Source organism: Myxine glutinosa, chromosome 13 (genome assembly GCF_964187855.1).
Source record: "Myxine glutinosa chromosome 13, kmMyxGlut1.1, whole genome shotgun sequence".
In the NCBI taxonomy this organism is placed as follows: domain Eukaryota; kingdom Metazoa; phylum Chordata; class Myxini; order Myxiniformes; family Myxinidae; genus Myxine; species Myxine glutinosa.
The window spans coordinates 32,550,346-32,564,116 of NC_136273.1; the positions used below are offsets into that span (position 1 = coordinate 32,550,346).

Consider the following 13,771-nt stretch of genomic DNA (forward strand, 5'->3'; position numbering starts at 1 on the left):
TCCAACCACTTTCAAGCTCAACCACATCATCCTCTACCCTACTCAGCCTGTCTTTTAATGCCTCCTTTACTGTCACCTCTTTCAACCTCCACACCTTCATTCTCGGTTTGTACTTCACCCGCCAAGCTCTCCTCGCACCTTTCACCCTTATGTCGCAGACAACCAAGTGGTGCTGTGAAACAGCCTCCTCCCCCGGGATCACCTTTGTGTCCCGGAGGTGCCCCCTATCTCGCCTACGCACCATCAGGTAGTCAACGGTTGTCGTCGACCCACCTCACGTGTACGTAACAAGCTTATTATCCTCTTTCTGGAACTGAGTATTACAAATCAACAAATCAGCTCCATCAGCAAACTCCAAAATCCTTTCACCTTCTCCATTTCTCACACCATATCCGTAACCCCCACAAACTCCCTCAAAACCGTCCATACTCCTTCCCACATGTCCATTTCGGTCTCCTACCACACCAACTTCCTCATCTTTCACGTTCTCCATCAGCTTCTCTATCGCACACCAGAACTTGTCCTTCTCTTCATGCGGAGCATATCCCGAGATGACGTTCACCAAGAGCTTTCCAATCATCATTTTCACCATCATCAACCTATCACTCACTCTAGTCACACTCACCACACTGTCTACAAACTCTTCAGAAAACAGGACACCAACACCATTCATGCCCTCTGGGCACCCTTGCCACACACCCTTGTATTTCTGTCCCTGCCTACCCTTCACCATTCTCACACCACTTCCCTTCCATCTCGTCTCTTGCACACAACATATGTCCACTCTTCTTCTGACCAATACTTCCACCACTTCTCCTGATCTCCTTGTCATTGTCCCTACATTCCATGTCCCAAACCTCAGAAACCGATGTCCACTTCGGGCTGTACCCTGCCCATATGTAGTTGTAATTGTCATGGTTCTCTTTTTGAGGCAATGTTTTTATGGCCGGATGCCCTTCCTGACGCCAACCCTCTTCGTCGCCTCCTACGACACGCAGGGATACGGTGTACCTATTCTAAACCAGTGTACACACCGGGTTATTATTATTATTATTATTATTATTATATGTTGCACACAACATATTATGTCAATATTATTAATTTGGCGAGCAAACTTCCGTAGCCTACATATGCTTCAAAAGGTGTTTTGCTGCAAGTGAAGCAAAAGGATTGTGTAGGTGGTTCAAATTTGACTTCTTCTGTTCACAATCATAATTAATTTGTAACGAATGATAGATACATAAGTTTCCCATCAATAACGTAAATTGTGAAATTGTTAAAAAAACTAAACAAACATACACTTCAACCAATCAAAATCAGATCCTAAACCCACTAGAAGTTTGTTATTGATGGAGGTAGTTGGTTTTTCCCCGATATGTAGTTCATTCTGTGCACTTTTAAGTCCATATTGAAATTACATGCTTAAATACAGATGCCATTGATAGGCAATGACCACGAGAACGTGCAACCAATTGTCGAACTTTCAACAGTTTATTTGAGCAGAAATTCCATCATTTGCTGTTCCACCCTCTTTATTTTCTCATTTGCCGCCATCTTGATTTAGTCTGTCTTTCCGAATGAAATAGAAAGTCCAGGTCAAATTTGAAGAACTTCGAAAATCTCACCATTTCTCAAGTCAACTCCACTTACTAATGAGTAGGTTGATCTTGCAGGTGCAGTTTTCGTTGGAAGTGAAAAGCCTCCCGGTGTACTGCCCCACATCCGATTGCTGCACTCTCGCCAACAACATTGAACCATCGCCAGATTTTAAGTTTCCCCTAAATTCATATTTCTGGTGTCGCACAGAGGGTTTGTCGTGATGAAGATCACGACGTTTTGGTTTTGAGTCTTCGTAGAGCACCTGCAATGGCTTCACAACAAAAGATTCAAGAATATGAGAAAAACATCAAAAATACATTTTATGGTGAAATATAGACTTATAAAAAAATAATCAGCTTCTCGCCTTTGATTGCTGAACAAATTCTGGGACCTGAAAATTCTTAAAATATCAGGTCGATTGGAGGAAAATTTATGATTTTATGCAAATTTGCTTGATCTTTGACGTGTTGATCTAAAAAAAAAACAATCAGCCACTGGCTTTTGATTGGTGAACCAATTTAGTGACCCAATATGTAAAAAAATTTAATTTCAGGTAAATTGGATGAAAATTGATGTTAGGTGGTACTGACCTTTAACCTTTTGACCAAATTATTCCTTTGCCTTCTCCATATTCTCATAATAAAGCTTTGTTGAAAAGTTGATGATAAAACTCAAATGGTAAATTAGGTGACACTGAATTTTAACCTTTTGACCTTTTGACCAAATTATTAATGTCTTTTCGATATTATCATAATAAAACTTTGTTGAAAAGTTGATGACAAAACTCAAATGCTAAATTGAAATTTCAGGTAATTTTGATGAAAATTGATGATGTTAGGTTGCGCTGACCTTTGACCTCTTGACCAAATTATTAATTTGCCTTCTCCATATTCTCATAATAAAGCTTTGTTGAAAAGTTGATGATAAACTCAAATGGTAAATTTAAATTTCAGGTCAATTGGATGAAAATTGTTGATTTTAAGTGACACTGAATTTTAACCTTTTGACCTTTTGACCAAATTATTAATGTCTTTTCGATATTATCATAATAAAGCTATGTTGAAAAGTTGATGACAAAACTCAAATGGCAAATTGAAATTTCAGGTAAATTGGATGAAAATTGATGATGTTAGGTTGTGCTGACCTTTAACCTTTTGATAAAATTATTAATTTGCCTTCTCCATATTCTCATAATAAAGCTTTGGTGAAAAATTGATGACAAAACTCAAATGCTAAATTGAAATTTCAGGTAAATTGCATGAAAATTGATGATGTTAGGTTGTGCTGACTTTTGACGGTTTGACCAAATTATTTATTTGCCTTCTCCATATTCTCATAAATTTCAGCTTTGGTGAAAAATTTATGACAAAACTCAAATGGTAAAAAAGTTATGGCCCTGGACGGACGGACACACACGAAGGGCTAACTACAGTATTGCATTAAGAGGCATCTTACAGTGCTGTCACGTCCATTTGACGTGAATGTCCATTCGACGTTGCGCAAACGTCTGTGCTTTGGCCATTTGCAGGTTAGAACAACATTTTTGGATTCATCCACGACCATCGTTTTTGACAGATTGGAGGGAACTGAAAGCACAATCGCACAGCACAATACAGGGACACAAAACCACAATCATTTCTAGAAAAAAACTGTATGCAAAAGTCATCAAACTTGTACTTAAGTTTAAGCTAAATCAAACATCATTTATCACCAAAATGTATTTTCATTGGACTAATAGTTCTTCTGGAATGAATTAAAGTCAATTTATTAGACCATCCCCTGTGTAGCGGGACACATGGTTTTGCAATCACGTGTGTGTGTGTGTGTGTGCGCATGCATGTGTGCGTGTGTATAAATATGTCCAATATGTCAAACACAAGACACGTACACAACATAACACTGTACATGTCACGCATCGCATATGTGTATGCTATATAGCATGTACACTATATGTATAGATGCATATAATGCATATAAATAATGTGTGCATACCATACACAGCATATGATGTCACACAAAACAAAACATGCAAAAGCAAAACAAAGCCAACGTTTATAAACCACAATCATGCATGTGTGCGTGCAAATCACGACCCATGCACTTGTGTGTTTGTGCTTTGCGCATGCATGCGTGTGTCACTGCCACAAGTCCTCACTCATCTTTCTCAGGCCCCCTTCCACTTGGGTCCGCCAAATCTCAAGCTCCCCTTACACTTGGGTCCGCCAAATCTCAGGCTCCCCTTCCACTTGGGTTTGCCAAATCTCAGGCTCCCCTTCCACTTGGGTTTGCCAAATCTCAGGCTCCCCTTCCACTTGGGTCCACCAAATCTCAGGCTCTCCTTCCACTCGGGTATGCCAAATCTCAGGCTCCCCTTCCACTTGGGTTTGCCAAATCTCAGGCTCCCCTTCCACTCGGGTTTGCCAAATCTCAGGCCCCCTTCCACTTGGGTTTGCCAAATCTCAGGCTCCCCTTCCACTTGGGTCCGCCAAATCTCAAGCTCCCCTTCCACTTGGGTCTGCCAAATCTCAGGCTCCCCTTCCACTTGGGTTTGCCAAATCTCAGGCTCCCCTTCCACTTGGGTTTGCCAAATCTCAGGCTCCCCTTCCACTTGGGTCCACCAAATCTCAGGCTCTCCTTCCACTCGGGTATGCCAAATCTCAAGCTCCCCTTCCACTCGGGTTTGCCAAATCTCAGGCTCCCCTTCCACTCAGGTTTGCCAAATCTCAGGCTCCCTTTCCACTCAGGTTTGCCAAATCTCAGGCTCCCCTTCCACTTGGGTATGCCAAATCTCAGGCTCCCCTTCCACTCGGGTATGCCAAATGTCAAGCTCCCCTTCCACTTGGGTCCGCCAAGTCTCAGGCCCCCTTCCACTTGGGTCCGCCAAATCTCAGGCCCCCTTCCACTTGGGTCCGCCAAATCTCAGGCACTCCTCCCTGTGAGCGTGTGCGTCCTCCTCGACGGGTTAGAGTCGGCAAAACCCCTCAAGCCACAGGCGCCTCCCCATCCCCCCACCAAAGCCGCCCACAAAGCTGTTTTATTTGGCACGTTAATGGATCTCACGGAGTTTAGCTCCCTGCAGGCATAACAGGGCTTCAAGAGAGTCCCCAAATCCTGGGCCTTCAATCCCAGCATGACAAGGTCAGAGAAACCCAGGAAGCAGCCAGGTCAGGCTGCATCCCCCATCATCCACGCGACCCCGGGCGCCACGAGCATGGCCCCCATGCCCCATCAAAGCCACAGCACACCCCGAAGCCACCGCACATGGCATAAGTACTCAACCCCTCTCTGCTCCCACTCCACACCCTCAACGGACAGAGCTTCACAGGAAGATGTCCGCCAAAGCCCAGGTCCCCCACCCAGCAGCACGGGGCCCACAAGTCCCACCAAGCCCCAGACCAGGCTGCCCAAACGCATGCCGAACGGTGCGACATGAACCACCATCCCGTCCCGTCAAAGCCGCCATTCCCAGGTCAGTCTTTGCCGTCTTCAAAACGGATTTATTCGACGCAGCTCCTGGTCCTCTCTGTCCCAGGCGAGATGGATGCGGTATAACCAGCAAGTCATGCCGCATTCCTCGCTGCCGCCATCTTGTGTGTCTTGCCATCAAAGTTGACCTTCTGTACTCTTGCCTCATATTCATCTTTTGATCTCAAATCCAAATTTCTTGAGTATATAGAAATAATAACAAATTTGACTTCACTGTCCCAATACTTATGGAGGGCACTGTATATGTATGTATATGTACATATATGTATGTATATATATGTATGTATATGTATATATGTATGTGTATGTATATGTATGTATATATATGTATGTATATATGTATGTATGTATATATGTAGGTATATGTGTGTGTGCATGTATATGTGTATGTATATGTGTATGTTTATGTATATGTGTATGTATGCATATGTATGTATGAATGTATATATGTGTGTGTGTATGTATATGTATGTATATATATGTATGTATATATGTATGTATGTGTATATGTAGGTATATGTGTATGTTTATATATATGTGTATGTATGCATATGTATGTATGAATGTATATATGTGTGTGTGTATGTATATGTATGTATATATATTGTGGTTTTGTAAATAAAGGCAACCCCCCTATAGTTAGTTTCACCACAACATGTACAGGGTGCCCCAACACCTTGCCCCCCCCCCCCCCTGCCCAGCTCTACTGGGTCGCCACTGTACAATGGCGGGCATATAGCGGGAAGGATCATTCATTTGACATCTCAAATACCAAATTTCATAATGATCTAATGAGCCTTTCTTGTTCTGTTGCAGATTTTGTGAAGTGATGTCGTGGTCGGGTGATTCTGAGAAGAAAAGGTGGATCTGCCGCATCATGGCTATCGCGTTCCGAGTTGCCAGGGATCAGATGCCGGGAACCATATCCCGATCCTGGGCTGCCAAGTACCTGAACAGGTCTGAGGACTTCGCCAAACGCAATTGGAACCGTGATCCCTTCGATTGCGAGATGGACAGCCGGCCCGAACAGACAGCACAATGTTTGTCTCAGGAAAGCAGGGATATCATCATTGAGTCGCTTGCCAAGGAGAAGAAAAGCATTCGAGGGCTCCAAAAGGAGATTGAACGGGTTCGAGGGAAGAAGAAGAGCTTAATAAGTATCCACAGGTTCCTTCAGTCCATTGGCGCAAAGGCTTTTCACCAAATTCCAGCACCGAAGCTGACGGAGAAGAACGTCGAGGATCGAATGTGGTTTTGTGAGTTTTTGAGCGAGTGGACCTCTGATGATTTTCTTTTCCTGGCCCCTTCTGATGAATTTTTCTTTTATGAGGCTCGACGTCCCAACTTCCAGAACGACAGAATTTGGGCTCTTCACAATGATGACATTCCACAAGAACTCAAGATTCGAGAGAAATCGAAGACAGCACGGTGCGTTGGCGTCTTCTTGATGTTCACAGCGAAAAGGCTGATGTGGGTCATCAAAGAGCAAGGACAATCATGGGACGGCAAATACCTCCGAGACGTTGTGCTGACCCGCCATGTTATTCCGTTCTTACGGAACCCAGAAAATGTCCTCTGCATCAAGGAGACCACGTTTCTGCATGACCGAGCCCCGTGCATGAGCGCACTGGCGACCCAGAATCTTTGGAAGGCGAACAAGGTCGATTTTTTCGGAAACGATGAGTGGCCGGGAGCATCGCCTGACCTCAACGCCTGTGAACATTTGGGGGCGATACTCAAGGACAGAGTTGAACAACGCCTCCAGAACACCAGGGAAGAGCTTCTCACTGCTTTGACTAACTTCCTCGAAGAAATGGAATTCGATCGTGACTTGTTTGTGTCTCTCTTGGAATCCTACCCCACGCGTTTAGAGGCAGTTCGGTCGGCGGGCGGTGGGCACACCAAATATTGAAGCAAAGCTTTGAAACTGTTCACATGAGATGTCGAATAATAAAGCTTTTTTCCCCTATTCGTGGTTTCTCCCTATCTCTCCTACGTTGGGCTGGGCAGGGGGGGGGGGGGGGGGCTAAGGTGTAGGGACACCCTGTAGCCTCGCTTAGTTAGTTATTTCTTATTAAATGTGAAGTATAGTCTCCTTCCCAGTGTTAGTATGCGTTAGTGACCAACAATATGTATATATATCCGCAACATTATGATCCGCAATATGATCAACAATATGATCAGTATGATCAATATGAGATCCGCAATATATATATATATATATATATATATATATATATACACACACACACACACAGACTTGGCATTTAATATTGTTGTGGATATGAGAATTGTGTTTTTTTATTGTTGTAAAAATATCACCCTCCTTCCTCCAGTTGTTGTGTATAAAGGTCAAAGGGCGTCCCGTAGTTAGGTCATATACAATCATGTTAGCCAATCATAGATTTCCTCCTTGTTGGTAGTTATTTTCTTATTCTGTGTGTTAGGCTAAGGCTTTGTCTTCCATTAATTGACACTCCATTGCACCGAATTCAAATAGAATAGATCCCCTTTCATTCCCAAAGCCCCATTCACAAAGCCTCGATTGCCAACTGCATTCGCCGCCATTGCCATGTGCTCCGGCTCGGAGAAGAAAGGCGTGTCTCCACCTCATAATAGAGGGGAGGAGTGAGTCGGCCCCGCTCAACCAACCCAGCCAAAGGGGTTTGGCTTGAGCGGGCGGAGAAAGAACGATCGGGGAGGTTCAACAAGGTTGAAGGGCGGGGCCTATATCACCCGTAGCGGGACGCTCCCCACGGCAGATGAGTCCAGACGCGCAGGAGAGAAGACGAGCTTGGTAAACGGCAGATGAGTCCTGGGAAAGCACGCGACGTCCCCACGGCGGCAAAAGAGACGATTAAGTTCAAGAGATAGAGAGAGAACCCGTCACGCCAGACCCCCCACCAGCAGCTTTGGCTCGACCAGCAGCTTTGACTCCACCAGCAGGTTGGCTCCACCAGGCAGCTCCGACCCGTTACCCCGCGGGAACCAGGCTCGGTGGCATCGGTGGCCGTCAAGGTCCAGCCCGACGTCCCGTGCGGGATCAAGCTCCAGCCAGCTCCGTGCCTTCCTCCCCTTCTCCTTCCAGTCCTTCCATTCCTGCCTGCAATTTCCCCATTCGTGTGAGTTTGCTCGTAGTCTGTTTTGTGTGTCTTGTCCTGGGGTATTAATTAAGACTGTAGGTAAGCTAGCGTTGCACTGTGTCTCCTTGATTCCTTCTGTCTTTATTTTATTATCTTTCCTTCTTCCTTGGTTATTTTGGTCCTGTAAATAGTAATAATAAATAATAGTCGTATTTCCAACCTTTTGCCTTCGTCTTCTTCTTCTTCACATCCGTCTTTGTCTTTTCCCAATCGAATACCTGTGGCACGATTTGGCCAACGTTTGAGAATCGGGTCTAGTCTTTGTTAATGGTTCGGGCCGCGGCTGCCATCCGCTCGGCAAATTAACATCTTATCCGATTTACATAACACTTTTCAAGATGACTTGGAACCAAAAGTTCATTGGAATTATGTTGAAATTATTCTAGATTTTGTTAATGTGACCTTTAAAAGAAACAAAAACCACATTTGACATTTCGAAGCAAATAAATTGATCCTTGAAAGTGATGTAAACTGATATTGAACTCGATTCACGGACAGTGCTGTGTTAAACTTCTGTGCGTTTTCCAGAAGTATCTCTTAATTTTGCACATTAGCCAATTTTTTTTTCAACAAAAACAAAAGCTAAATTTTGACTGGGATTACGGACAGTAAAATTACAGTTCAGTACTTCGTGTAACCCCCACGAGCATTCAGGAGAGCACGTACACATTGAGGCATGCTGTTCACGAGATTTGCCAAGGTTTGGACAGGAATCGCTTGCCATGCAGTGACAATAGCCTGCTGCAATTCACGCACAGAGGTAGGCTGCTGGTTCAAGTGGTCGATTTGACGCGTTAATTCTGCCCACAAGTTCTCTATCGGATTCATATCCGGGGACATGGCAGGCCACTCCATATGCTCTACACCACGGTCAGCAAGAAAGTGTTGGATCATGCGAGCACGATGAGGCCGTGCATTGTCATCTTGGAAGACAAAGTTTCCTCGAAAGGCTGCACAAATAAATGGAAGCAATGTTTCTTCCAGAATGGCCCTGTGCTTGAACTGGTTCAGGTTTCCATTCAGAACAACCAGGTCAGTTTTCCCCCCTGCATGAAAAGCAGCCCAAACGGTCACCCCACCACCTCCAGCTTGGACTCTTGGCACTATACAATCTTCGTTGTAGGCTTCATGCACTTGTCTGCGCACTCGGACGTGGCCATATTGACGATAGACCAGAAATCTAGACTTGTCACTGAAGATCACGTGATTCCAGTGTCCTGGCTGCCATTGACGGTGCTCTCTGGCCCACTGCAATCGGCGCTGGCGGTGTTGTCTGGTCAGACGTGGCTTTCTCAGGGGACGCCTGGCACGATAGCCTGCTTGAACCAGTCGTTGGTTGACTAGCCTTCTGGATACAGGCACATTTGTCAGTTGCTGCAACTCAGCCCTAAGCCGATTAGCTGACCAGGTATGGCCATTGCAGACTAACCGGTGCAGCAGGCGATCATCCCTTCTTGTGGTTCTGCGGGGACATCCTGACCTCAGTATTGGAGTAGGGACACCCCTCTGAGCATTTCGTTTCAGGATCTTTGACACCTGACCTTGAGTGATGCCATACTGCCGAGCAATAGCATGCTGTTTCATGCCGGAATTTCGTAAAGCCACCACTAAATGACAAACAGCATTGTCGAGTTGACGGACTATCTCCAGGGGAAGCGGCAATAACTTTTGTAGACGTGCAGCAGTTGTTTTCCACTAATACAGAACGCAACAACCCTTATATACCCGATTGTGAAGCCAATCGTCAAATGTACCTGTCCGTACATTTTGTCACGCCACCTGTGTTGTAATCCTGTTATTGACTTCTTGCTGCGACAGACAATCAGTGACATGGTTCTTTTAACAAAGAAATCACCGAAGCATAAAAGAAACTCACCGGCTTGATATACCGAATTCAGAACGTAAACCCGTCAAGAAAAAAAATAATTCCATATTAAATGCCAAGTCTGTATATATATATATATATATATATATATATATATATATATATATATATATATATATATATATATATATATATACATATCTATATATATATATATATATATCTATATATATATAGAGAGAGAGAGAGAGAAGAGAAGAGAAGGACAAGTATATATGTATATATATATATATATATATAGGCCCTATATATATATATATATATATATATATATATATGTATATATATATATATATATATAGGCCCTATATATATATATATATATATATATATATATATATATATATGTATATATATATATATATATATATATATATATATATATATGTATGTATATATATATATATATATATCTATATATATATATATATTATATATATATATATATATATATGTATGTACAACGTGTATGAACAGCTTATAGTTATAATGGCGTTTCTGTGGGAGCAACATAGAGTTAGTTATATTATAGACTAGAGGGCGCACTCGCCACGTGGCCCCGTGCCGACAAGGACGACCGGCAGCCATGTTTTTGGGGGGCAACATTTGTTGACAACATACATTTACATGCACTGTACCGTTACATGTACATGAATTAACTGTACCGTGAGCCTGAGGAGAATTAACTGTACCGCGAGCCTGAGGAGAGGAGCTCACGTTTTTGGTGAGAACTGGTATTCTGAGGAGATTGGTCTTCCTAAGAAGGAGAGCTTTAAGGAGGTCATCCTGCCTGCCTGCTTTGGGCTTGGTGTTATCATCCTCCACCATTGCATGTTGATGGTCCTGTTCGTCTCCTGATCATCTCTTCGTCGTCCTGCTCATCTCATCGCCTGCTCCGTGCCCATCCTCTCAACCGCTGCCACCAGAGATAAGTCGCCATTTTGTGTCCCTCTGTGCTTGTGACTTGACGCCTTAGTTTTTATCGGATTATTTTACTTCATTGTATATAGTTATTATTGATTTCATTCTCCGTTTATTTGTTCGGGATTAAATCCGTTTGGTTTCATTCAAAGCTTTATCCTGGTGTGTACCCTGGTTTAGAATAGGTACACCGTATCCCTGTGTGTCGTAAGAAGCGACGAAGAGGGTTGGCGTCAGGTAGGGCATCCGGCCATAAAAACATTGCCTCAAAAAGAGAACCATGACAATTACAACTACATATGGGCAGGGTACAGCCCGAAGTGGAGATCGGTTTCTGAGGTTTGGGAATTGGAATGTAGGGACAATGACAGGGAGATCAGGAGAAGTGGTGGAAGTATTGGTCAGAAGAAGAGTGGACATATGTTGTGTGCAAGAGACGAGATGGAAGGGAAGTGGCGTGAGAATGGTAAAGGGTAGGCAGGGACAAAAATGCAAGTTTGTGTGGCAAGGGTGCCCAGAGGGCGTGAATGGTGTTAGTGTCATGTTTTCGGAGGAGTTGGTAGACAGTGTGGTGAGTGACTAGAGTGAGTGATAGGTTGATGATGGTGAAAATGATGTTTGGAAAGCTCTTGGTGAACGTCATCTCGGGATATGCTCCACATGAAGAGAAGGACAAGTTCTGGTGTGCGATAGAGAAGCTTTTTTTTTTTTTTTTTTTTCTCCTTTTTTTTTGTATACAAGATCGAGGCTCGTGAAAGAGCTAACATTAATCACACAAAAAGACAAACCGACACACAAAACACAAAAAACAAGGGGAGCGGCAGACAAGATGGGGAGAGAGGGGGAAGGACACAAACACAACATTTGAGAGCAGGGACATCGGGAGGACTTGGGGGGGAAGTGGGAGAGGAATAAAACATATGAACACTGCAAGGACTCTGGGGTGAATTACCGTGGGTAGAAAAGATCAAGGTTTTCGATGGGGGAAGATAGATGGTGGTGAACAGCTGTTTTAAAGACCTGGAGGGAGGAGTGGGATTGAAGGGAGTGGGGGAGTTTGTTCCAGAGGCGGGAGAAAAGGGGAATGAAAGAGTGAAGGTGAGCAGAGAGCCTAGACTTTGGCAGTTTAACCATAAGAGGGTTGCAGGCAGATCTTGTGCGACCTGAAGGAATATTGGGGGGACAGAGCACAGAGAGAGCTGGGGGAGCAAGGCCGGAGAGGAGTCGGTAGAAGACAGAAAGACCACCAACCTGCCTGCGGTGAGTGAGTGAAAGGCCCTCGGAGTTGACTACATCGCAGGAGATTCCAATGATTCTGAAAGCTTTGGCCTCAACAGCGTGAAGCCGAGCAAGGTGTGAGGCAGGAGCACCAGCCCAGAGGGGGGAACAGTATTCCATTGAGCTGCGGATGAAAGCCTTGTATGTGGTGAGGAGCTCAGATGTGCCAAGGAAGGACTTCGCACGACGGAGGATGCCCAGTCGGCGACTGGCTTTGGAGGCCAGCTTGGAAATGTGGTTTTCCCAAGAAAGATCATGGCAGATAGTGAGACCCAAAAGCTTGAGCGACAAAACTTATTGGAGAGGATTGTTGAGAAAGTAGATGGGAGGGTTGTCCAGTCGGTCCTTTCGGAGAGACATTGTAAGAGTGTGAGATTTGTCAGGATTGAAAGACATGTTCCACTTGTTTGACCAGTCTGTGATTTTGTCCAGGTCTGCAGAGAGTGAGGAGGCTGCAGACTGCCGATCTGAGGGATGAGGAATGGAGCGGCAGATAGTGGAGTCATCAGCAAAGAGATAGAGAGGATTTTCCAGAGAGTCGGAGAGGTCATTGATGAAGACCAGAAATAGCACAGGGCCCAGAACACTACCTTGGGGAACTCCAGCCAGAACAGGCAGGGAAGATGAGAGAAATCCATTCAGGGCCACACGTTGCCTACGACCAGAGAGGAAATCCACAAGCCATGAGTGGAGATTTCCCTGAATACCATAGGAAGTGAGTTTGGCGAGCAGAGCTGGGTGCCAGACCGTATCGAAGGCATGTGATATGTCAAGTGAGACAGCTCTGATCTCCTGTTTGGCATTGAGGACCTCCATCCATTGTTGAGACAGCAGAAGCAACATGTCCAGAGTAGAATGACCTGGTCTGAATCCAAATTGATGATCAGAGATCAAGCCATTGGAGAAGAGGAAGGATTTGATATCTGAAGCAATGATGGATTCCATGACTTTGCTGATAATTGGGAGCAGGCTGATTGGTCTGTAGTTGCAAGGATCTGTTTTTGCACCTTTTTTGTGTAAAGCGGTAATGTTTGCTGATTTCCAAGATGCTGACAGATGACCTTGAGCAAAAGAGAGGGTGAAAAGAACAGAGAGAGGGTGAGATAGAGCGGCAGAGCAGGATTTTAGGACCCGAGGGCTGATGCCATCTGGTCCAGTTGCAGAATCAGAGTCGAGGTTTGATAAAAACTTCTCCACCTTGTCAGGAGAGAAGGACACAGAGTCCAGGAGCAGTTGGGTTCGACTGGGAAAGGTGGGAACAGAGAGAGATGGGTTTGGGACACAAGATTTTGAGGCAAACACAGAGTTGAGGCATTCGGCTTTGTCACGTGCGGTGTCAACTGTGTAGCCATTTGAGGTAAGGGAGGGGATGGAGGGGGAACAAACACCAGAAACGGATTTGACCAGACGCCACCAGGATTTGGAGGAAGGAGACAGGTTTGAGAGTTCAACCTTGAGT

At 44.5% G+C, this 13,771-nt stretch overlaps 1 protein-coding gene across 1 annotated transcript in view; it reads right to left on the reverse strand.

The window, feature by feature from the left end:
- The window catches only part of LOC137438800 (uncharacterized), a 183,362-nt gene that overhangs the window by 129,948 nt on the left and 39,643 nt on the right, over nucleotides 1-13,771 (reverse strand). Inside the window, exons 6-7 of the mRNA XM_078767286.1 lie at nucleotides 3,055-3,185; nucleotides 1,651-1,870 (exon numbers count right to left, since the gene is read on the reverse strand). Of these exons, the coding sequence (XP_078623412.1) occupies nucleotides 1,651-1,870; nucleotides 3,055-3,185 (351 nt within the window). The remainder of the gene's footprint in view (nucleotides 1-1,650; nucleotides 1,871-3,054; nucleotides 3,186-13,771) is intronic.